Source organism: Pseudoliparis swirei, chromosome 2 (assembly GCF_029220125.1).
Source record: "Pseudoliparis swirei isolate HS2019 ecotype Mariana Trench chromosome 2, NWPU_hadal_v1, whole genome shotgun sequence".
NCBI lineage: Eukaryota > Metazoa > Chordata > Actinopteri > Perciformes > Liparidae > Pseudoliparis > Pseudoliparis swirei.
In genome coordinates this window covers 10,369,856-10,395,620 of record NC_079389.1, presented here as the reverse complement: position 1 = coordinate 10,395,620, position 25,765 = coordinate 10,369,856, and the positions used below count along the sequence as shown (strand labels likewise).

Here is a 25,765-nt window from a genome sequence, read left to right as displayed (position 1 = left end):
ACATTAAATCAGATTTCTAAAGATAATTCTGAAAATGTGTCGTTCACATTCACTCACCAGATCACTGGCCAGGACTTGCTTCCTGTTGTTGCCGTTATAATCGCAGAAGTCAATGAAATCCAAGTAGGCATCGGCAAAGTACAACAAATTGTTTGGGTAGTCTATGGTGAGACCATTGGGCCAGTACAGCTTGTTGTTTATGATAACAGTCCTCAACTTCCCGTCCATGCTGGCCCTCTCGATGCGCGGGTTCCTCCCCCAGTCGGTCCAGAACATCAGGTGAGCGCTGCAAAACAAAAGTTTGTCTTTTAACACCATCTGCTTTGAAAATGAAAAGTGACCATAACATCCAAGACATACAGATTTTAAACAAACGTGTTTCTAACTGACCTGTCCCTTGGATCCAGCACCAGGCCTCGAGGGTTGGTGACATTTTCACTGACTAAAACAGTGCGGTGGGTTCCTACCAGCTTCGACACTTCAATAGTCTCCAAGACGTAGTCTGTCCAATAGAGGTTCCTGCCCACCCAGTCCACAGCAAGACTCTCTGTTACAGTCACTCCACTGTCAAATATCTGCCCATAAGAGACTCATTCTTAGTTAAATATGTTTAAATATGATCAAACAGTGAAACTATGTGCAACCCTGGGAATAAACACAAAACGTTTCAGAGCAGTAAGTCGATGGTGGCACACAGGAACAACACAACTCACCACAGTTCTGTCACTGCCATTTTTGTCAGCGCTCCAGATTCTGTCCTGGCTTGTGTCGGACCAGTACACACGGTCAGTGGCCGAGTCAAAATCTAGGGCCACAATGTTGCGTCCGTCTCGAACCAGTGAGCGGACCACATTGGGATGAGTGGTTATGTCATCTTGCACGATCTGATTTCGACTGGCCACGAGCAAGTACGCCAGACGAGAATCTGTAAGCAGACATCAAACCTCTGTTAACCATTTTTCTTGTCCATTCTCATGCTAACGAGAGCACAGCTATTGCATGTCAACCACCACTATGTGACAGGCCTGTTAAATAGACCCGACTCAAATGGCAATCCGAAGGGAATGCACTTTTGTCCAAATAATGACCTCTTGTACTCCAGAGTCTTTCAGCAGGTTATCTGTGTGGAAGAGGAGCTCATGTCAGGCACACTCCCGATGAACAGCCCATTGTTGGTGATTTTGTCCTAATTACACCCGTGTAGGCCAGTGAGTGACATATATGTTATTTGTCTTATCTGAAGAAATCAGATCAGCAAGGAGAGACATGGGAGAAGAAAGACGTTGTGTCCGTCCCGCAGTCGGGTGGCCGAGCTCCCCCGTGATCACAGTCCATTCGTGCCCAACAGCCAGCACAGTGGAGACAACTGAGACATGTGCTGTATAGGCACCATCTTGACAACCATGTTACTGTAGGACTGATAATCGTCCTGTTTCCTATTTTGTGCATGATGAAATTATAGGTTGTACCAGGGGAGCAATATGTTGCATGCACAGAAGGTTTAATGGCACATCTCTTCTCACCTGAGGCCTTGCAGGTACGCTGGTCTGCTTCCAGAGTGTAACCATCCTGGCAATGGCAGCGGAAAGAGCCCCTCTCATTAAAGCAGTGCTGGCTGCATAGTCCAGGGGAATTACACTCATCTACATCCTCACAGGTTTTGGAGTCATTGCTCAGTTGATAGCCAACAGGGCATGAGCACTGGGCTCCAAACGGCCCTTGGATACAACCGTGGGTGCAGCCAGCATTGTTGTCAGAACAGCTCTCCTGATCTGAGTTGAAAGTGGAGAAAGCAACATTTAGAAACATAAATCAAACAAGGTAAATGATAACTCATACAACACGAATACAAAATCACATTATGCAATTAATATACATGTTCCAATGGTCATTAATGAACAACAAAGCACTAACCTCTTTAGAAGTACTTCCAGCCATAACTATTTTTAATGCATATTTGTGGAACATTATTTTTATATTCACTCCACAATACTAACAACAATTTGGGCCTTGATTATGTTTTGAAAAAAATGTATGAATATAAAAAAAGCTAATAAAGATACTGTGTTTGTTTAAAATGAATCAAAACTACGTGCAGCATTTCTACCAATGATTGAGGGTTTGTTCCTACCTGGCAAAGGCTCGTCTGAAAGTAGTGAAAAGAGCAAGAAAGGAAAATCACAGATAATTGTCAGGTTAATATTGGCCAAATCACACACATGCATGATTTTAACATGAATCCAAAGACAAACAGATAACATTCAACACATTTTTTTCTGTGAAAGGAAAAAAATGTAACTAAATCAGTGGAAAGTTTGATCATGTTTGTAATGACATGTGACAATTGGTTGGGGATGCCGGCAAAATCAATAAAACAAAAAAGTATTTCGGAAAGACAAAGAACATGTTTCAGGTTGACGAAGAGAGCCGAGATCAGACTTACTGCAGAGCGGTGACTCGTCAGCACCATTGGGGCAGTCAGGAGTGTTGTCACAAACGGTGGTGAGGTTGATGCACAAACTGTGGCCTGGACACTGCCACTGCCAGCTTGGACATCGAAATGGCGGCATGGGACAGTCTCTTTCATCGCTCATGTCCCTGCAATCGTTGTCCCCATCACAGAGCCAGCTACTTAACACACAGTTTCCATTGTCACAGCGGAAGAGTGTCGAGGGGCAGGTGCGAGGCGCACAGGCATGGTGTTCGTCGCTGCCATCCTCGCAGTCTAGATGACCATCACACTCCCAGGTAGACGGGAGACAGCTGCCATCTGACTGACACTGGAACTCACTTTCATGGTGGCACATCCCTGGGGGCCTTGTAGCTGATATTATCCACAAACAGCATGGCAGGACAGTCCAAAATTAGAGAAAATGTCAATGTATTAGCAACCAATCATTAGGCATGAGTAATGCTTCAGTAATATAAGCGTAATAAATACTTACGACAGCCTTGCTCATCTGAGCGATCGCTGCAATCGAAGACTCCATCACAGCGGTAGAAGGAGTTGATACACTGGTGACCACTGGAGCACTTGAACTCAATCACAGTGCAGTTGTAAACTGAAAAAAAATCCAGTTGAGTATGTTAAACCCAATATTCAATATTTTTGTATGCATGCTGAGCTCAATCGTTGTGCAACTCAAGTGAGATCAATAAACTACGAGGCTTACGAACGCTGGTTGAATTTTAGAGAGCATTCAATTGACTACTACACTTTCTTAAGCATGTTTAGCTCATGCAAACAAGGCATTGCTGAATGAATGCATGAATGACTGAACCAATCAATTAATTATTCATTGGGAAATGCCAGATAATGTTCCAATTCATAAAATCTCGAAGTGAGAGGCTGGTTTGAAGCAAGTTTACAATTAGGTCCTAAGTAGTGATCATGAGACCTAATTGAAATAAATCTTCTACTACTTTTATTAGTTTTATAAATACCAGCTGAGTTACAGTGAATAGACACCAGTAACTTTGAGTATGTCTAGGGAAAACTGTAATAGAGAAAGATACTCACTGCATCCTTGCTCGTCTGCCCCATCCACACAGTCCTTGTCCCCGTCACAGACATAGCTGGGATCTATGCAACGGTGGTCAGGACACTGAAATTGGCCTGGATTGCATGTGCCTCTCAAATCTGTCGACACAAATTGTTTGTCAAAATATGAGTCTACACGTTTCTTAATCAAAACATACAATGCTCTACAGGTCTTATTTTATAAGGGAACAAAAATCATGTTTCTATAAGTACCACATCACCCATGTACCATCAGGTCAGGGCAGATTCAGTGTATATAACTTTTTTGTTTATGTAACCCATTAGACTAGATAGACTTAAGAGGCATACATTTTTGTTTTTAAAGACTTAGTCCAGTAGCCCATCGACCGGCTTTCATCTCATAGTTTTTATACTTAAGGCTCTATATGTAGGTTATTTCAAACCTATCTTTAAAATAGGTGTATCAAAGTATTCTCCAACATATTTGCTTGTAGTTTGCTTCCTGAAATAAAATCCTGCCACTGTAATGAATGTGGGATTTTGCTATATTTCCGCCTATTAAAGCAAATTCTATTAATTTCCCGTTGGTAGCCTCTATAGGGATACTTACGGCAATCCGCTTCATCTGAACTGTCCCCACAGTCATTATCAGTGTCACAACGCCATGTATGTGGGATGCAGCGTTGGTTGTCACAGGTAAACTGATTGGCAGGACACGTTCCAGGCATCTGTGTCGGGCAGTTGGACTCATCGCTATTATCAAAACAGTCATTGTGGCCATCACAGCGCCATCCTGCAGGAACGCAGTGCTGGTTGGCACACGTGAATGCAGAGGGGGAGCAAGTGGTATCTGAAAAAAGAAATGATGATCCTAATTGAAATATTGCAATAATAAACTAAACTAAACATTTTAAAAGAATAAGTCAAATTTGTTTTACTATGGTCAGGTCGTGCAAATATTGTATATTAGATTCACAAAAGAAAGCATTACTGTTAATTCCACAGTCGACTTCGTCACTGTTGTCATGGCAGTCGTCCACACCATCGCATCTGTAGCTGTTTGGGACACATTTGCTGTTGCCGCAGGAGAAAGAATTGGCTCCGCACTGCAGTGTCGGGGGCTCGTTGGAAGGGTCTTCCACACACGTCTGCTGGTTGGGCAACAGCTTCATGCCATATGGGCAGCCACACACCCTCTGAGAGTCGGGGGCTGGAAAGCAGAAATGGCTGCAGTCTCCATTAGGATTGGTCTGCCTGCTGCAGAAGTTGGAACCTGAGAAGGAGAGTGGAGTGTAATTACCAGGAGTATGACTGACAAGTGTGAGCCTCCGCTACACAGGCAGAGTGAGAAGAGTAGGGAAGAAAGCTACTGACCAATCTGAGAGTTGGAATTAAAAGACTTGACGTGCATGATGTGGCTGATTCCTCTTCTTATAATGACCATCTCCCCACCATCGGTCTTGCGCACACGTACAATGCCACCCAGGCGCCAGTCAGTGAAATATGCATAGCCTTCAAGAGATAGGAGCAACAGAGCAATACCTCAGTTAGTTTATCTTTCATCGCCTGCAGGAAGCAGTAATTGCTCTTTTGAAATGACTCTCATTAAAGAGAGAATGGTAGACCACAGTCCATGACAGTGAGAGTAACTCCCTCTTTATTTAGATAATACATGATCCTGTACTGCAACTTTAGAGGCAACGTGTTGTTCATGCCAGAACTTATTACCTTCAAAAATGGTGAGACCAAACGGGTGGGAGATCTGGGTTATGCGGTCCAAAGAAATCCTGTTCTGTCCATCAAAATTGCTATGCTCAATTTTGTTAAAGAAAGCATCCACCCAATACAGACGCATTGAGCTGGGTAGAGATCAAAGTAGAGTCAAAATAGTCACAAATACTGTCGGGGGAATAATAAGAAAAAAATATTGCAATAGCAACCACAATTTTTAGGTACAATAATTACAAATGTCAAGGTGAAATAATGTATCGTGGAAATGTTTTCGCCGCATGGCTTTAGGATGTTTGACTCACCTCCAGTCAATAGCGAGGCCATTTGGCCAGCCGAGAGTAGTGTTGACAATAGACAGGGCATGTGACCCGTCACCCCAAGCCCTCATAATCTTTGCTGGCCTGTACCAGTCAGTCCAAAAAATATACCTGTCCAAATCAAATAAACAACAAGCATAAATGTCATTCAAAAATATACCCGATTGTAATACTTTAAACTTTTAAAGCATCTACTGCAAGCCTACCAGGGTGACACAAATCCTAGTTAAATAGATAGTGTTTTGAATACTTCCACATTTTTGAGGTTTTCTGTGTTTGCTACAATACTGCCTTTCACACTTAACTAATCTGAGCTGTTGGACACAGAGGCCTAATGACTTGTCAGGGTGGCCTCATTTTAGGTGTTTTTTTAATGAGTGAGCACATCTTAAGGTGAGTGACCACACATGCATGGTTGGTTTTGCAGAAGGTTTATATAGTTTTATAGTGTATATACAATACCAATATTTGCTTAAAGGGACGACATTCACAAAAACATTTATAAATCTACGGTCTTATATGGATTTACCCGATGGAAGGATGTACCACGATGGCGCGAGGGTTGTTGAGTTTTTGTATGATGGCTCTCCTGGACTTATCAGCAAGCTTCATTACAGATATGCTCCTGTATCGCGGGTCAGTCCAGTAGAGGTTTTTTGAAATCCAGTCGTAAGCCAGGTCCTCCACTCCATCCACTCGATTGGCTGCCAGCACCTCCCTGCCTGTGCAGATCAAAGCCGTCAGACCAACGTTTAACACAGAGATTAAATAGGAATACATTTAAATGAATAGGCTGTCAGCTTGCATTTTCCCCATGTGAAGCAGGCAGAAAAAAACTAGAGTGGCTCGAAAAACAACATAACAGTGGTGTTTCTTTTATTTTTTGTGTGGTGTGACTTCTCGTGGGCATTAGTGACTACTTTCCAAAGCTTAAGTGAGTTTTTAAATGAAATATCAAAACTGCTGGGTAAAACGTTCTTGATTAGTCTGTTTCTCATTTTCAGGTCATTAGTTTAAGTTGTAAGTTGATTTTATGATCCATTTTCCACTGTCCATACTCCCATCCACTCCCTCCCCCATAGTACCAGTCGGCCCCATCAGGCACTCCCTTAACTCCCTGTATAAGCCTGGCTGAATCACATGGTAGAGATCTCTGCAAGGACAGAAATTATCCAATAATGTTAGCACAGAGAAAACAAGACCATGTCTTTCTTTGTATTATAATTCCATTGTTATGCTGTGAATATGTGCAGGCTATTCTGAACAATTCAGCTTGAGCAACTAACAAGATGCTCACCAGTCCCATCGACTTTTTGTTTATAAATAATATCTTTGGCTGTGTCTGAGAAGAAGATGGCATCGTCTTCAGCACTAAAATCCACCCCGACAAAGTAGGAAGGGGCTCCAGTGATGGGCAGGATGATGTCCTCCTGAGATGAGAGGTTAAAGGGGATCCCTCTCACGGCTAGCTGGCTGGAGAACAGCAGAAACTGCCTCACAGCTGAAGATAGGAAATCAGAAGAAAACATTTGAAACAAGATAGTCAAACACTTAAAAGAAAACATACTGAGATCTGCTCAAGAAACGAATTATTGCAGACATAAGAAAAATGTTCTCTTACCATAACATTGCTTGCCATCAGCATGTAGGTCGTAGCCCATGCGGCATTTGCAGCGGTAACCCAGTCCTCCATTGTCACTCCTGTGACTCAGAACACAGATCTGCTCACATCCGCCTCTGTCTACACTACAAGGGTTTGGCACTGGAGACAGACATAACACAATAATTCCGTGAGCTGGAAAGGTTGTATGAAATTCATTACAGATTCTGGTTATCTTCAACTTCATCTATGTATGGTTCTTTCTTTACAAACACTAGGAGTTGCATGGTATACAATCTGGGTACATTGTCTTTGTTCTGTGAACTGGATCACTGTGAAGAAGACACATGTGTCTCATTGAGGACTTACCATATGGCTGTTTCAACTGGTGTATCACTGCAACTCCATGTGGAGTCTGTGATGTACTGTAAACAACTTGAGGGCTGCTGTCAGTGAACTTGTTGGCTTTCATTACGGCCATTTTGGTCCAGTCCGTGAAATAGACATTGCGCTCAAACAGACTGATGCCAAATGGGTGTGGGATCGCAGCACCTCCATGCACCACTGTTTTTCTGTTGACGAAATGTTGAGAACATTGATTTATTAGAATGTATCGACCTTTCTATTTGTTCACCCTCCATAATTATTGAAGTTTTGCTTTGGTTTTAATTTCTAAATGAGCTATGAATGGTCTGTGTATGTTTTTTTTAGGAATAACCCATGACATATTTACCTGTGAAGACCATCATATGTTGCAGTTTCAATGTAGTCAAAGCGACTGTCGACCCAGTAGATGCGCTTGGCCTCAATGTCTAGTGTGATGCCAGCTGGCCAGCCCAGTTTAGTCCTAATGATCCCGTAGCGGTTGGTGCCGTCCATAAAGGCACGCTCCAGTCCTGGTTGTCCATTCAATGACTCCCAATCTGAGAAGAACATATACCTGTAAAAGGAGGTTAAATATTTAATCTGAGGTGGGATCATTACATAAACTGGGACCACAGAAATACCATGACATGTAATCCACCCAGAAAAATGTAGGAGACTTTGCTTTTGTCAATTAAGTCCAGCATCCACATCACATTGTGTCTCCAGGTGGGTGGCTGTGCATCTCACCAAAGAGCTGTACATTCATTTACGATAAGCAATTTATTTGTAGCCACCTGGCGCTCCTCCCCGCTTGACTATACGATTGGATTACAATGAGGGTCATCTCTTACATTGCTCCTCACTAATCCACCCAGGGCGATCTGCTAATCTCATACACACACCCCATTATTCCTTGTCAATGGAGCACGACAGATACAATATGTGGGGTTTGGGAATGAGTTGATAGATGACTGGATGGAAACCGGGAGATGTGCTTACCCGACAGTAGGGTCCACCGCCAGTCCTCTCGGGTTTCCAAGGTTTTCAGTGATGAGTGTGACCCGGTTACTTCCATCAAAGTCCACCATGTCAATCCTGTTGACGCTGGCCTCCACCACATACAGTTTATTGTTCACCCAATCCACCGCCAAGTTCTCAGGGTAGTCAACCGATACATTTAAAACCACCTGCATATTGGAACCATCCATATCCACAGAAAACACCTGTACACAAAAGACAGCATTGTTGTCAAGAAATATGCTTGTAGGTGGTCACTGCTTCAAGAAATCAAGAGAAGATATTAAAAGATAAATTCACATTTGTAGGTTTTTTTAACACAATACTCACATGCCTCTATGTACATTGAAAGTGTTGTTTTTTCATCTGAATTAATTCATCTCAGATGCTCGAAAATGCATGTAAACACACTAAAAGCCTGTGCAGCTATGTCAACACAGTATGGAAAAGCTTGTACAACAACACAGAGGGCATATGAACTTAATTTACTGGTCAAGTGGACATTACTCCACTATATCTTTACAAGTTAAGTGACAAAATCCACAATCCTCGTCTGCATTAAAAAAAATACTTCTAAAATGTAACTTTAGCAGCTTCAGGCTTCAACAGTCTGAGTCCGACCAATGAAGTTGGCATCATTCAAAGGCTTTAACGGATAGCGCTTCCTAGTTGTGCCACTGCAAAGGGACAGTAATGCAAATGCTGCAATAAAAGGATGACAACTTTAGAAGACAGCCCTGATTTTTCGAACTCAGTCTTCACAAACTTCATGCTAGCTGTGATTTTTTTTTATTATAAATGTTAACACTTTGTATTTTGAATAGGAGAAACAATAATAGCCAATATAAACTATTTCTAAACATATGGGAATGTGAGTATAGTGTTAAGGTAGACCTTAACAGGCATGAATGTAAAGCTAACTTTGCGAAACACCTTTTAGGCTGCAGAAAAAGGCAGAGAGAGATTATTTGTTTGCCTCTCTGTCTTGTAACATATATTTGTAGCCTGTAACCTGGTTTTCTGAACCTGCCCGTGATGGCACTAGTTTCTTGGAGTTGAAACCTTGGCATGGTGCAACTGCTCATGGGGGTATTGCTCTTAGCAGCTCTGCCTCTTTTGAAACATATGTCTAAAAGTAGGATTTTCAAATGACCTGTTTAAAGAGAAATTGAAAATGTGGAAATAACCTGATAGTTTAACCGTTCTGGTTGCATTCACATGCCCTGTTTGTGCTTTCCCTACTTATAATCTAACGCGCTGCCAAGGAGGCGGGTGATCTTTAGATGCCCAGTTGCTGCAGTTCAAACCATATATACAGGACTGTCTCAGAAAATTAGAATATTGTGATAAAGATCTTTATTTTCTGTAATGCAATTAAAAAAACAAAAATGTCATGCATTCTGGATTCATTACAAATCAACTGAAATATTGCAAGCCTTTTATTCTTTTAATATTGCTGATTATGGCTTACAGCTTAAGAAAACCAAGTTAAAAAAAAGATTTATAACAGCAAAACAAAATCAAACATTTGAAAATGTGTTTCCAGGTGTTTCGAGTTAATTAGACGATTCAAGTGATTTGTTTAATACCCTACTAGTATACTTTTTCATGATATTCTAATATTTAGAAATAGGATATTTGAGTTTTCTTAAGCTGTAAGCCATAATCAGCAATATTAAAAGAATAAAAGGCTTGCAATATTTCAGTTGATTTGTAATGAATCCAGAATGCATGACATTTTTGTTTTTTTAATTGCATTACAGAAAATAAAGAACTTTATCACAATATTCTAATTTTCTGAGACAGTCCTGTATATAACTAATATTGTTTATCGTGCCAAAGAATGCATATAGATGGACAGTGCCACTGAAAACAAATACAGCATGATTACTTCAAACAAGATCGGGTTACAAAAATTGCACCCTGGTATGTGAACATCATACTAGCCTATCGGACAGGTTTCAAGATTAGGCCATTTGGATTCCATTCCACATCTACTTCCCTTCATTATGACCCAGCCGCAAAGGAGCCAGCAGCTATCCCATTATTATAGTATCAACATGGCTGATATTTTACAGGATAACTCAAAGAATTCCATTCTGCAGCTCAAGTTTATCTCAAGTATTTCCTCAAACAAAACAGAGGTCTATTCCCATGATCTCTTGGATCTCTGGCATAACAATATTCATCCAGGTAATGCTCTAAGAAAATTAAAGAGTAAATAAGTAGATATAATATGAAAATGGAAATTTGATTTAAAAAATACCTTATTCTGAATGGTATCAGTCCAGAATATCCTATGGAGATTATAATGGACGTCCACTCCCACTGCAACCCCTCTGTTCTGTGAATGAACCAAAGTGTGCAGATTGTTGCCATGGAGGTCACCTATAAGCAGGTCTCTGCCATTAGAAAAGAGCAAGGAAGGGACTCCAGCTGCAGTACAACAAGTGAAAAACAAAATAAAACAAGTTAGAAAAGACAACATAAAGAGGCCTTTTGAACATGTCAGTTTAGAAAGCAGAGCCTGATTGGTATTTAAGCAAGAATCAATTTGGTTGTAGTCATGCTCAACGAAAATATCAGTGGAAATCTACAGAATGCATAAATTCAAAACCCTGACTGAGACCAATGAAGTTGGGTACTTTCTAGCTCCTATCCTTACACACTCTTTTCACTAAAGCTAAAGGCACAGAGGTCAGCCTCTCAGTCAACACTCTTTCTATGTTCCACAAAGGCAAGAGAGTAACTAAAACAGCATTCGGTACGCAACAATGCACCAGAAAGAAGTGCAGCCGCTCAGTGAAGCAGCCACAGTGGTTGGCCAACAGGAAAGGGGGCTATGCTAATGAAAGTCAGTTTAATGGATCGTTCACACATTCAAAATCTGAGCATACAGCATGTAAGAAAAATCTGTTCAAACAGAGAAGGAAATGACTCACTTGAGACGTCAGCTCTGCAGTATCTGTGCTGCTCCAGGACGTAGCCCTCTCGACAGCTGCAGCGATGAGAGCCGATGCGGTCCTCACACAGCTGGTCACATACGCCCCACATCGAACAGTCGTCAAAGTCTTCAGGATGAAATAAAAATCACAGCTGACAATTAAACACTGAAATGTTTTGTTTGAGTCAAATTGCACTTTTAATACATTTTAAGACAACAACATAGAGCTGTAATGAAGTGTGAATCAAGACAACTTTCTTATTCTTCCCGTCATTTCAATATAGTTATGTCTATATTTATTTTTGTTATTATTAGCATTATCTTATTCACTGAGTGAAAGTAGATTTCACTTTATATTCCATGGAAAAGCATTGAACATCCAAACTAATTAAAAGACTCTCAATCATTGTGCCAACGTAATGTAAAGGCATTGAAGGATAGATACCTAGACATGAGCGACTGTTGTTGCTGCTGACAATGTATCCTGAAGGACAAGAGCAGGTCCCTCCATCAGGGGAAGCATGACAGCGATGCTCACAGCTTAGAGAAGCACATCTCCAGATACCTGGACACAGAAACCACTTTAGTAAATGAATATACTTCAATGAAAAAGTTTCTGTGATGTGAGATGTCTTAATATGGATTTGAAACAACGTGTGTTGGTACTAACTGCAGTTGCGCCCAGCAGTGCTGTTACTTTCATCCTCTCCTTCGGGACAGTGAGCCGTTCCATCACACAGCTGATCAATAGGGATACACAGGCCAGAGGATGGACAGGGCCATTCACCTGGGTAACACTCCCGCGGTATATTATCTGCAAAAAAATACAGTTCATCTTTATCTGCGCGGGCGTACACATTGAAAAGGGAAATTACAACAGCAGATAGTTTTAGTGGGAAAAGTATGTATTTCATGGCCAGCCTTATCTCCACAGGAATGTACTGCTGATCTTTAAGAAAATTGTGACTCGAACTTTATTGTCAGGGAAATTACTGTCACTTTAAATCGACACAGGGGAGTGGAGCTGTGAGGGGGTCACATGGGGGCTCAGAGGGTTTCTGCAGCCCATCCTTTAAAAACACACACTCTTCCCAGCCGTGTGGAGGAATTCTAAAGCCCGTTGGGGGGCTGTGTGATCTTGTGCCACAATGAGGCATTTGAATAACACACTTAAAGGAGCACAGACCGAACAAACCATGGAGACTGGAGATGAATCAGGTTCACACAGCAAGCTTGAGTGGTTACACATTCTTGTGTTCTTTAAACATTAATATTTCTAATCAACAGTATTTATGACAACTGGTTAAATACCTACCACATCCTTTCTCATCTGCATTGTCCTCACAGTCATCCTCTCCATCACAAACCCAGACTTGGTGTATACAGCGGCCACTGGGGCAGGTGAAGTAGTTCCCTCTACATGTAGGATATGCTGCCGGTGAAGAGGAGAATATCAATGCAGAGACATGTATCTGGGTGAAGATATAATGGGGGTTTGATTAAAAAACAAGAGATGGTAAAAAGACAGAGGCTACATACTGCAGTTTATCTCATCACTTCGGTCTCCACAGTCATCGTCATGGTCACAGACGTAGCGCTGAGGAACACAGCCCCCGTTATGACACGGGAACAGGCCCGCGTTGCAGCGCTGAGCTAAAGAAAACACAACAGAAATGAGGTCAGATTATGGATGTTTTTAGGGTGAACTTTTTGGGAGGCTCAACAATGGCTTCCATGTGAACAGTTTATCACACAAAAATGACTTCTTACTGCAATGTGCCTCATCAGAGCCATCACGGCAATCAAGTATCTGGTCACATGTCTGGGTCCGATTGTAGCAGGCCCCATTAGCACACCTCAGCTGTGTACACTCGGGGTAATCTGAAAGATGAAATCATCATCAGGACAACACAAAGCGCTCAAATCGCCCTGACAACTGTGCTCGTTTCAGCTGATAAACTTCAAAAGCTCGATGAATGGGAAGGAGAAAAGACCAAAATTTAACGCCACACCATAACAACAGCGGACGCCACAGCTTTCTTGATGCCATTGTAAGATTGCCACAGTGTGTAGTGCTGCGAGTTTACCATGTCGGCACAATAATAGCATAGCAGCTGAACTTCAGCTTGACTAATCCACCAAGGAATCTGCAATCAACCTCTGACAACAAGAAGCATATTGTGGCCCATTCTGTCAGTCAGTGAGCCTCTTAATCTTAACAAATTGATTAAAATGCCACAGGAGCCTGAAATACTAAAAAAAGGGAAACGTCCCCCGGAGAAGACTTACGGCAGTCTCGCTCATCGGAGCCATCTGAGCAGTCTGCCAGACGGTCACATCGGTATTCTCCTGGGATGCATGCTCCGTTACTACAGCTGAACTGCCCACTGCTGCACGTCCTTCCGACTGGGGGCGGATTGGAAAGTGACATATAAAGGTTTTATTCACATACTTTTTTTATGCATTTATATTTGTATCTTCTTGTACTGGCGATAAAAGGAACTTAACAGACGTCTAACTCCTTAACTTTTACAGACCCTTTGGCAGATATATATTTATATACTAAACATCTTATTGTTCAAAATACGATTGTAATAATAACTTTGATATTTTCTGCAAAACATTGATAAGCACCCATACAGAATTGCTAATATTGTAAAATGTACTTACTGCAGTGGTGCCTCTCATCGGAGCCATCCTCACAGTCCTCCTCATCATCACAAACCCACATAACAGGGATGCACTCGCCGTCACTCAAACATGCAAAGTGGCTGTCATCACATGTTACCTGAGCTGTGGGAATACACACAGATTATTTTTTTATTACTTACAGTAAACTACTCAGTGCATTTGTTTAAGTTAATGACACAAGTTCGTTTTTTTGTTACTTAAGTGTTTGATTGCTATGTTTTTTCTGATCCTCAGAAGTTATTTTATATTCGAAACAATTTTACAGCACTAAAGTTACTAGTTACCTTGGAGATTCAAATTGTATCCAAAATATAAAATACAATTGTAAAATATGATGGATGCCCTATTATAGATAACATGTAATAAGTATTAAGTATTCCACCACTGCTGTTATTCAGGTTGGAATGACATATCCAAGAAGCATTATTCTAAATATCCCAATTTCTCGGCCTACAGTGCAAAATAATGAGAAACTCACGGCAGTCGCGTTCATCAGAGTCATCCACACAGTCTGATGTGCCGTCACAGTGCCAGTCGCCTGGTATACATCGGCCTGTCGCACAGCGGAAATGCCCCAACTCACATCCTAAACAAAATTAAAATACCACATCATTCAGTGATAGACTTCAAGCTTTTTCTTACATGCAATAACAACTTTTATCTACAATTTACCATTAATGTTTTGCCATTTTAATGTTGATTTTTTTTTTACCATGACTGTTATTATTCTTATTAAATGATGTCCAAACAGTATCATTCTGGGTTCTTGAGACAAGGAAAAGTTAAATATTGAAAGAATAATGACGAGAAAAAAAGATCATTGATAAATTCTTAAACTTTAAACATGATGTAAGGGGTTAGGGATGCCTTTCCCTTATAAAGCATGTTGTGAACAACATTGACAAGCCTTGGAGACAAGCGTGCCAGCCATCCCCCTGACAGTTACACAATCTTCACCGCAACCATCCAGAGCCTCCTGTTTGATGTTCCCACTGAGTGGCATCTGTAGAGATAAGGTACCACCACTCTACCTTCCCTGACGTTTTCCAGAAGAGATTGGTTCAGGCAGCATAGTTCAGTGGCAGAGCACTCCATCAGACCCGTGCAATTCTGATTGTCTCTCTGACAGCCTGATTTATGGTGCATGCTGTTCCTGTCCAGTCTGAAATGTAATTGGGATAAATAGTGGTACTGGGTGGTACCGAAACCATTTCCACCCAAATTCTTCATGAGAAGGGCTGTGAGGTGGTGATTGGTGGTGCTCGCTTGGGGTTGGTGGTGGTGTATCTCTGTCCTGTCTCCAGCGTTTTGGAAACATTCTTCCTTCTTGTTCAAATAGCTGCCTCCAGCTACACAAAATATTGTGTTAGTTATCTCAAATTAAATCCTGCAGTAAACCAGAGCTTATAGAGCTACTATTCCACTAGTACAGCTTGAAGTTACTATAGTTACAAGGAATTATAAACAAATGCAATGACAAGAAAATGTATGGCTATATACCTGGGCACAAAATATAATGTCTAAAAGGTAAACCACCGAAAAATGAATTGCCTACAAACCTGCAGCCTACTGGCTAAGGAGGTTTAACATCTCCTTTATTTAATGTGCTTTTTTAAAGTTGGCTCACTTCCACAACAGTCGTGGGGTCAGAACTTTTTTTTACTCGTGTACTAAGCGACACATAACCGTCAAGAATGCTTGTCACAGATTATTTAGCCAGCAAAACAGCAAACTGCTTTACAACCAACCCAGATAAAACAAGCTGCATATTTAGCTCCTTCAGCAGCTATCCAGAATGCACAACTTTTTTTTCCTGCTCAGTTTACTAATGATAAAATTGCTCCCAAACTGCTCAAAGGGAGCCTTTGTTGCAAGGCAGTGATCCCCGAGGTTTCAGCGTCATCTCTTGCATGGCAGCAGGATTGCATACAGTAAATACACCGCTCAGAGATGCTGCTCTATAAAATACATTATGTCCTTCTAGAATCAATACTTTTACATCTGCAATGTCCAGACAACACTATTACTACAGGACCACAACATTTTAAAAAACAAAAATGAAATTGTGTTTTCAAACTGAACAAATACGTAGCAATACAATAACATGTATTAATTAATTAGCTAAACAAATGAATGACATATCTAAATGTACTTTGGAAAACAGTCAAGATGACATGCATTCAGACCGAGGTTGATAACTTAAAACCACATATCCCAAGGAGAAACCAATCTGCTGTAGGCTTTCAAACGCAGCCAGTGTTTACTGACAGTATTACTTCTGGGAAAGGTGACAGATACACTGAGGCTGAACCTTTCAACAGCACCACATTTTGCAAGGGTTCTTCTTACATTCTGAAAAGAACGTCTTCTTTGTAACTTTTCCTTATCCTCAAATTTCGATGTCTTCATTCTGACAAAGTCAAAATTTCACAGTATCAAATCAGAAGAAGCTAATAGCCAAGGTAAAGTGCAAATCTGCTATTAAGAAGGTTTAATCTATAAGACTAAAGATCAGGGCTTTCTTTTTTCTTATTAGTTTCTTGTTTCAGTGTTTTCATGTGATTGAATGTTTTCCTTTTCTTTCTTCCGAGACTTGGCTTTCCTAATTAGCAACTTAAACCCACAGCAGGAGAGAGCACTGCACGATCCATGCAGGAAGATAAGGACGCCCTACTATTGCCCAACAAAGAAGAGTAGTCGAGGAATTTTCATGAGAATGAAGCCCTTCATAGGCCCACTGTGAAATTACAATAGCACAAAAGAGATGTCAGCAGGGAAGCAAACTCATAACTGGAAGTGTCACCCTAAAAACCACTCAGCAGAAAGGAGAGTACAGTAAGGCTTACTTCCCGTGATAAGGTGAGACAAAAGTGGAACATAAGCTCCCCTCTCATGGCCACCCATTAAGAAAACACCTGTTCACAACCACTGAAACATCGCTTTCTGGTCACGTGGGGCGCCTGAAAGCTTTCATGCCATCTTGTTTTGGCCCAGCGCTCCACACTCACTGAATGCGTGTGGAGAAAAGGGGAGAAAACGTCTGCTGGCAGCGTGAAACGCTGGACTCATCCATGCTGTCAGAGGGAAGTGCTGCTGCCTATTTCATATGGAAATCAATGCAGCAGAATGCAGTCAATTGCCAAACAAGTGACTTTGGCTCTTACTGCTACACACAAAACAGTGAAAACGGAGGGGCTTTGGCAGTGGGAGGAATAAATAGAGTGTGGAATAAAGCCTTGGTCTGGTTAGAATTGAGGAATACTCAGCATGATTTTTTAGTACGCTCCTTAACAAGAGCACGAGTGAAAGGATTCATAAATTAAGTTGTCACGATGCAATGAGACAGCCACTTTGACAACTTATTTTGTCTATGTACAGCGAGTCACAGCGCACTAACTGTTTACTGGCGGCTAAACTCCATCATCGATGCGTCTGTAACCTATATTGAGGAAGCTGTACGACAAGTAAAGGATTTGCTCTTGATGTGTGCCAACTGTGTTCTTGTTCCTACCGCAGTGTAACTGCTGCACCAGGATTAAGGCTCTTTTACGGGAAAGGAGCCGGCATGCGTGAGGTTTAGCTTGCATGTGCAGGCTTAGTTTGTGTGTCTTGAAAAGAACAGTCATTACAGACACAAAAATTGTTGTTTTAATTATTCTGTTTGACACAGATATGAACACAAACTTAATTTCTAACACTATTAAAGTGCTTTGTGTGCAGTAAATATGTTCTTAAGATGAGTCCAGTAAATGATTAATGAAGAAAAATAACTTTGTTTAGTGACGAATATGTCTAGAGCAGCAACATTGTCAGAGAAACCAGCAGTGTGAAATAAACTCAGGCTGTCACATTCACTATTAGTGCCAGCATTCTGCAAACCTAAGAGCTGGATAATGTGTTACAGAAGGTCGTGGAAGTACAATTATCAAACAAAAGGATTTTAGTGGAGGATCAAGCAGAGATTAGAGAAAGTATCCTGTCCAGCAGATAGCCTCCTTGAAGCACTTGATACCTCCAAGCCAAAGATAAATTACTTTTTGAATTGATCACCGTGAACATGCTGACAAAGTCGACTGAGAGTCTGTCATTTCAGTCCAGTCATCATTGTGTACACCTGATCAGTCATCAGCAAATGTTAGCTACAAGTAGGCTGACTGTGACTGCTGTATTTCAAAGGAAATGCCAAGTTAATTTGTTTTAATGCTACAGTCTCACTGTCAACACTGTTATGTTGTCTTTTGGCCTAGAAAGTCTGCCTTCTCTGTGTGTGTGAGTCTTTTAGCCAGTGAGGAAATAAGTCCAGCATATTTTATAACAAAGAGAAAGAAAGACAGAAAGCTACAACCATCTGTACTCTTGCTACAGTTTTACTCAACTCGTTCCATTCTGCAACAGCTGCAGTGTAATTAGTTGCTTGATTCACACTAAGGAGCTTACATACTAAGGGTTGAGCAAAAAGAAAGCAGATTACAATTTGAGAAGTAGGATCTAGCAGGCCTACAAACACCGGAGACAGGCACAAGGCTGTCATGTATAAAGAGTCGTATGTGAGCATTTTGTCTTTCTCGGTTTTACATGAGAACGACAAAGTTATTCCTCAAGCTGGAATCAAGTTTGAATCAGTAGTTTGCGGCGTAGAATCTGCTCCACTGAATGAGATTTGTACCAGTAGCTTTGAGTCCTCGCAGATTGCCTGTAAGTCACATGCTCTTTTCGGTTACCTAGCAACAGTACAGCTCAGGCAAAAGTTCCTCAAGAGAACTTCCAATCTGTCTGAGGGAGGCTTTGTGCTCAACCTTTAAAGTAATACTATGTGGTAAATTGTTTAGCTCTCGAGCCAGAATAACATTACCTAGTGGCCACATCACAATGACTGGAGGTGATTATGTCATTCCATTATAATTGTGGCTTTTAGAATCCTCATCCAGGTTGAATCATCCTGTTTGAGTGCTATCAAACAGAGACTGTAACTAGTTGGATGGTTACTTCATTATTCTTTGCTAAAAACAATTAGTTTTTAACGCTAATAAAAACAGAAGCATTTAAATTCAGCAACAATTACAACCCCCATGCCCAGCAAATGGTTTTGATGAGCAACAAGTGCACTTGTTGCTCAACAACTCTGCAGGTCCTTAATAAATCGTTCAGCTGACAGCATGTTGGGGCAGATACAAAAACGGGGGTTGAAGGAAAAGCAATCACACCACATACCTTCAGAGTGGCACCATCTAACACAGCATATGAAGAGGAGAAAGAGTTGAAGTAGCAGTGCTCTCCACATTCTGGCTGGTCCGTCCAGCTCCGCTATGCAGATGGAGGAGCTGCAGGGACTGGGGCTGGGATGCTGTTGCTTTCTTCTGTCTGTCTTTCTTGGCCCGCTGGTTGATGAAAAGGGGCGTGCACAAAGGCCAGGACGGCCGCTCCCCCAGCAGCCTCGGCCCTGCGGATAAATCCCTCCGGCCCTGGAATCTGCATAATGCCGCATGCAGGTCCGACTTGCCCCGAGTGCCAGTGATTTTTCACTCTCAGCGGGCTCTTCACACTGTGTGCTCGCTCGGCAACGAATTAAAAGGCTGCGTGCGGTGTGCTTGAGAGGGAAATACCGACGAGAGTAGTAAAAACAGTAAACAACGAAACGCTTTGATTTAGTGTGACCTAAAGGCCCGGTTGAGTCACGTAATCCCAATGTCTATCATTCGAGTCCCGCTAGTTGAGAGTTTTACACATTTACCAACATCAAGCTTGACACTATGACAATACATGTAGCTACAGGTCAGTGTACTGTTGGAGCCTACACCAATGAATATGTGAACATGGCTAAAATGGTTATCAATTCATCAATAACGGTTACGTTGGGCACATTATAGGCCCCGTAGAAAATATGTCCCTCTCGATGTCACGAGTGAATTAAACAATTAAGAACTTGAATCAACTTCACTGCCCAATTCTAAAAAACAAATGGCAACAAGAAAACAAGTAGAAAATTAAACAACGTTAGAAGAAAATGAAGAAAAAAGTAGCAACGATCAAACTAACCTTAGTTCACTTATTCCACCGTGACTTCTCCAGGTGGTCCGCACGTTTTCGCGGCCCAACATCTCCATCGTGCGGCCGGCCGAGCATGCGCACTAAGAAGCGCTTCACCCGCCGCAGTCACTGAATCACAGCTCACATATGTTGTCATTGGCGACCGAGCAACTGAAACTTGGAGAAATGTGGAACCGGTTCTTGAGCAGAAAAATACGTGTTTGTCAACGTTAAACCGGGAGGTAGCTAGTTTATGATTTTCTATGTAACTGAGATAACTTTATGGCAACTCAACAGAGGGAAGAAGAGAACTTCACCAAGGTGGAGGGCAACACGGCGGAGGTATGCAACGTTTTCTTTGACAACTGTATAGTTCAGTAAGCTCGCTAGGTTAAGTTAGTTAACTTTAGCTCTCGTTACATTTGTTGGTAAAAGTCTGGAAATGCTCCTCTCAATATACCTGTTGACCAAGCTAATATCTTAGAGAAATTACCTTATTGTAGATGTATTAACGTGCATAAGTAACAATAAATGGCAGGTACAGTGTCATTATGTCTACTTCAGTTCATATCTTGATCACAATTCTCTGTGATGCATCATGTTAAGTGTTTGAACACAATGCTTTGTCCCTTTGTTCCCAGCATGACAGTATTCGGAAGTCGCTGGAGAAACTTTGCGGCCTTTCTACGGAGGATGCAACAGACACAGCGATGCTGCGCTCCAGGATAGATGAGCAGTCAGGTCTAATTTGCATGTTGAAACAGAGAGCAGATGAGGTGCTTCTGAGATGTCAAGCCCTAGAGATGCTCAATGTAGACCAGGAAGGCCGTGCGACAGACTGCCAGAAAGAACTAGACAGGGAGAAAAAAAAATCAGAACTATTAGAGAGGAGATTTATGATTTTAGCTGTCAACAATGACGCAATTATTGCATTCATGGATGAGTACAAACAACAGAATGCCCAGTTAAAGCTGGTAAACAAGCAGCTGCGGTTGGAAAATGAAACGCTTTTCTCCCAAAAATTACATGATAAAGAAGTTTTTGTTCAAAAACTGAAGCAAGACATCAAACAGCTGACAGAGAAATACACAAACAAGGACAAAGAATATCGGTAAGAAGGAAAACTAATGATGTCACTGCTGAAGGTCAATCTATTGGTCCGTCTACAGAAAATTAATCAACAGCCATTTTGATAATCTTTTCATTTGATAGAAGTAATTTATCCAGTAAAAATGGGAACATTTCCCTGATTTCAACTTTTTGAAATGTGAGCTTGAGCTGTTTTATTCTAAATTGAATACATTTGCTGTATTATATATCTATTTTTTAAGAGATAAATTATCTGGATGCCAGTCAGAACTTCTGGAACAAACAACTCAGCATCAAGCCAAAGATGCATCGTTACTTGATCAACTGCATGATGCTCAGAAACAACAAAGAGATGCTGCAGAGATGCACAATGGTGGGTAGTCGTTGTCGTTGTATCTTTCTCTGAAATGCTGCAAAGTAGCGCTTGTAAACTTGTGGCCTTCTCTCCATAATCAGAGCTTAAAATGAAGCTACAAAAGACTGAAGAAGAGCAGGCTTTGAAGACAATCCACTTGAGAGAAAGCATAACAAGCCTCGCCAAAGAAAGGGACACATTACTGTATCTGTCTCTGGAAAGAGGGAAAGTAATACAGGTGATTGAAAAGAGTGTTAGTTCTCCTCACTGAAATCAAGATGAGCCAACTGCTTCACGTACACACTAATTGTTCTCAAATACAGGAGAAACAAGAGAAAATTCAGCAACTGGAGACAAAATGGAAAGAAGAGAAAAAAGCCCGGGCCAAAGCAGAGGACAGGTACATTGTGTCTCAACAAAACATTCATTATATTTTTTATCCTGAAGGATAAAAAGTATTTGTCCCTGACTTTATGTGCCTGACCTTGTCTCAGGTTTGCACAGGAAGCAGAAGCTGTTAATGCAGATGTTAAAGTGAAGTGGATCCAGTCTGCTCTGGATGAATCCACTTTAAAATTTGGAAAGCTGAAAGAGGTTTGCCGAAATCTGCAACATTAAAATGTGTGATTGCCAGTGGCCCATTTAGGGCAGAGAACATGCTTAACATATGTGCTATTATTTTTACAGGATTTTGAAGCCTTCAAAGATCACAGCACCAACCTTCTTCTACAAGAAAGGGAGTTAAATAAGAAGCTCCGCCACATGATGGGCTAAAATGTAGCATTATAATTGTGTTTTTCTTACATAAAAAAAAAATATTTCACCTCATTGTTTGCTCATTCAAAGTGCTAACGATGAAGATAAGGAACGGCTGTCACTCAAAAGATATATTACAATGTTATTTAGTGACAAATATGTCTGGAACAGCAAAATTGTCAGAGAAACCAGCAGTGTGAAATCCACTCAGGCTGTCACATTAACTATTAGAGCCAGTGTCAGCATTCTGCAAACCTAAGAGCTGGATAATGTGTTACAGAAGGTCATGGAAGAACAATTATCAAACTAAAGGATTTTAGGTCAGGATCAGGCAGAGATTAGAGAAAGTATCCTTGTGTTGATCTTTCCAAAGAAATAGAACTACACAACAACAACATAATTCCTCAAATAGAAAGCTTGCTCTGGCAGGGCATCATATTCAACTTGAAGAGTGAGAAGAAGAATCATGACCTAACCATTACCATCAAATATCAATTTAGTTTATCCCATTCAGAAATCACTTTCCCTACAAGTGTAACGCCCTGCTCTGTCTCCTTGATTGTTTCATTCCCTGCACCTGCCCTCAGCCAATTGTCTCGTTACTGTCATGCCGTACACCTGTTTCCCCCCCTATATATTGTGCCAGTCTTTCGCTTGTTTCCTGATGCTTGTTGTCTATAGTTCTGTGTCCGTAGTCCTGTCTTTCATGTTGCTAGTGTGTATTCCTGACCTTCCTGCCCCTTTTGCCTCAGTAAAGAGCGTTTTTGTTATTCACACTGAGTCCTGTCCAGATCCTCTGCGAATGAGCTCTTGCCCCTCGCCAACCTGTGACCCCCAAGAATGCTCTTGAAGCCTTTGTGATGACTGTGTTTTCAACTGAAGAAGCACGTGAGGAGAGAGAGGCACTGTTTAAATAGCAGACATCCCAACACTGACCCCAGTACGCATTCGCCCCACTCACGCAGATGCTGTGCCACCTCCAGCACCAGCCTGCTTTCACGGCAAACCACCTCCAACACATTGAGAATAGGAGGCAGGCCCTCATCAAGACATCCACCACAGCACCACGGCCACTATCCTTGCCAGTGCTATCTGAACAGCTGGTGCAGCATGACCCCAACATGAAAGCACAAAACCAGAAAAAAAGACAATGACATTAATTCCATCATATAAGTGACTTTACATATGACAGCAGCAACTTAAATCTTACAGAGACTAAACAAGGATTAAAGGGACAGTTCACTCCAAAATAAACAGGCAGTGTGTGAGACATTGACTTGTATTAAGTTACTTTGAAGGTCATGAATTGGAGACACCGGCGACTGGATCCTACAACATCTGATTGAAGTACCAATATGTCCAAACAGATGCTGCAATTAAATAAAAAATCATATTGATCGTACATGAAAGAAGACGTGTTATGGCCAATTTGAGGCCTGCCCCCCATGGCATTTATTCATTTACGTTAAAGTCAAAAGAGGTGTAACTGAGGTTGGGTCCATGTTTACGAAGTGCATTTACTCACTCCAAGGAAGAGCTGCATGTCTCCCACTGGTTGTTTTTAGGGAGTTTATCCCAGGTTTAAAAGCCTGCAGAGTCTCGCTGCAGCACTGTCCCACAGCACTTAGCACGGTTAAGATGGCTGAAGGGGAATATATCTATGGACATACAGGAACAGCTGTGAGGTCTTGGACCGCCCAATCAAACGGGCTGTCTGAGTCCATCTTGTTCTTATACCCTACCTTTACAGAAAGAGGGCAGCACAAACCCACGAGTATAGGATCCCTGTAACTTCTGCTTTGATTGTTGCTGCTGCCCTTGTGCTGCATAATGATTCAGAAAAATAGTTAATTGAATTCAGGATGTTTTACACTATCATTATTATGTGGAAAGAAATAACACTCAAAATACTGTGATGCAAATAAGATACTGTTGATTCTATATCTGCATATTCTATTTTCTAACCCCTCTCTCCTGCAATATTGTCACACAACTTCTCATATGCTTTACTTTCCAACGTTTTATGAACATAATTCATTCATGTTTAATGATGAAAAATAGTACATAGCGAGAACGTTCCAAAAAGTGATATCCAGAAAAGTTGGTTGACGCACATGAAAGACAACCCAACTTCCCAAAAATGTTCACAATTTACAAATGCTGCTGCTGTGAACGCTATGAATGGTATCATTCATCATAAAGCAAAGTGACAGGGTGGACTTTGCCAAACCATCATTCAGTAACACATTCCTTTGTGTCAGAGTCTCCTTTAATTGCTTCTTGCCTGGAGCGTTTCAATACAAAGCCTCTTCACCTCAAGCACAGCATGCAGCCATGAATCCTCAGCCATCTAAAGCAGACCAATAAAAGGTCCCCTCGAAAGCGAATGATCAGATGGCCATCCTTCAGGGTCTGCTAGGTGAAGTACCTCCTGCGGCTGAGATATATTTCATGTCCCTCGTCTGCAGGTTGCAACTCCTTTTCACAAAACTATAATTCAAGGAAAGAAACTTACAATAGTCAAAAAAGATTAATAGTGCATTAGGTTAGTGAAGGTTTATGTTGATACTGGGATCAACTGTTTCTTAATTCAAATAAAATGATTTAATTCACACATTGTTCTGCTTTGGTTGGTTGTGATTTTATAATTCATTTTGAAAATGTCCCCTTTAACCCTCTTTCCTCAGGCAGGGCTGTTTTGGTCATTTAAAGTCCAGGGCAGAGACCAAAGGTGATCCGTCCTTTGCCATTAAGGCCTTTAAACTTTAAACCCGCCCATACCTTTGGAATTTATGCTGGCATCAATGCCACTTTTTATATCACCTCATAAAAACTTTTGTGCTATTTTATCCTGATGTAACTTTATTGTAGTTTATATCCCAACGTTTGTTTTAGGTTTACTGACTTTAACTGATAAAATGATTGAGATTATAGAAAATTCGGATGACTACACACAAGAATAACATTTATTTTGCAACACTTGAAATTATGAAGGCAAATGACAATGACAATATGTAAACCATACTTCAATTTGAGCTCTCTGCTTAAAAATACATTACATGTACATTTTAATTTTTACAAAATGTACCAAAACACTGGCAACAAGGAATAATATGATTCAAACTGATATCAAACACTATTACAAAGACTATTTACAAGATATTCACAAGCTGTTGCTAGATTTTTGATCAGGTTGTCATTGAAAATGAGAACTAGTTCTTAATTGACTTTTGGTTAAATAAAGGTAAAAGGAATAAATAAAACAAACTGCTTTACATCAATATTATCCAAGGCTTTCCTCACAAAACTCAGTCTCATAGCAAATACTGGGAGATTATTCTCCGAATGAAATTTATTTAAATGTTTTGTT

General features: G+C 41.1%; 2 protein-coding genes across 6 annotated transcripts in view; one reads left to right on the top strand and one right to left on the bottom strand.

Moving 5' to 3' along the window:
• lrp2a (low density lipoprotein receptor-related protein 2a) overlaps positions 1–19,501 on the bottom strand; it is a 45,695-nt gene extending 26,194 nt beyond the window's left edge. For 3 of the 5 annotated variants that reach the window (XM_056425342.1, XM_056425348.1, XM_056425356.1), the window contains exons 1-30: positions 19,380–19,497; positions 14,647–14,754; positions 14,148–14,270; positions 13,767–13,883; positions 13,248–13,358; positions 13,017–13,130; positions 12,793–12,909; positions 12,148–12,291; positions 11,923–12,042; positions 11,476–11,604; positions 10,800–10,969; positions 8,516–8,739; positions 7,884–8,090; positions 7,520–7,722; positions 7,172–7,312; positions 6,848–7,051; positions 6,080–6,272; positions 5,536–5,661; positions 5,231–5,361; positions 4,877–5,014; positions 4,494–4,775; positions 4,113–4,352; positions 3,521–3,640; positions 2,946–3,062; positions 2,444–2,824; positions 2,132–2,146; positions 1,524–1,772; positions 714–925; positions 391–575; positions 58–286 (exon numbers count right to left, since the gene is read on the bottom strand). In XM_056425342.1, coding sequence (XP_056281317.1) covers positions 58–286; positions 391–575; positions 714–925; positions 1,524–1,772; positions 2,132–2,146; positions 2,444–2,824; positions 2,946–3,062; positions 3,521–3,640; positions 4,113–4,352; positions 4,494–4,775; positions 4,877–5,014; positions 5,231–5,361; positions 5,536–5,661; positions 6,080–6,272; positions 6,848–7,051; positions 7,172–7,312; positions 7,520–7,722; positions 7,884–8,090; positions 8,516–8,739; positions 10,800–10,969; positions 11,476–11,604; positions 11,923–12,042; positions 12,148–12,291; positions 12,793–12,909; positions 13,017–13,130; positions 13,248–13,358; positions 13,767–13,883; positions 14,148–14,270; positions 14,647–14,754; positions 19,380–19,449 — 4,920 coding nt within the window. In that variant the 5' untranslated portion in view covers positions 19,450–19,497. Of the gene's footprint in view, positions 1–57; positions 287–390; positions 576–713; positions 926–1,523; positions 1,773–2,131; positions 2,147–2,443; positions 2,825–2,945; positions 3,063–3,520; positions 3,641–4,112; positions 4,353–4,493; positions 4,776–4,876; positions 5,015–5,230; positions 5,362–5,535; positions 5,662–6,079; positions 6,273–6,847; positions 7,052–7,171; positions 7,313–7,519; positions 7,723–7,883; positions 8,091–8,515; positions 8,740–10,799; positions 10,970–11,475; positions 11,605–11,922; positions 12,043–12,147; positions 12,292–12,792; positions 12,910–13,016; positions 13,131–13,247; positions 13,359–13,766; positions 13,884–14,147; positions 14,271–14,646; positions 14,755–19,379 lie in introns of all 5 variants that reach the window. The other 2 variants (XM_056425365.1, XM_056425332.1) reach the window with 2 other exon arrangements.
• A 976-nt stretch (positions 19,502–20,477) lies between these two features.
• On the top strand, positions 20,478–22,413 carry zgc:172182 (coiled-coil domain-containing protein 89). The gene is made up of 7 exons (XM_056425377.1): positions 20,478–20,537; positions 20,837–21,306; positions 21,527–21,657; positions 21,741–21,877; positions 21,963–22,039; positions 22,134–22,233; positions 22,327–22,413. Exons 1-7 carry the CDS (start codon positions 20,478–20,480, stop codon positions 22,411–22,413), a joined length of 1,062 nt encoding a protein of 353 aa, XP_056281352.1.
• Positions 22,414–25,765: the final 3,352 nt, after the last annotated feature.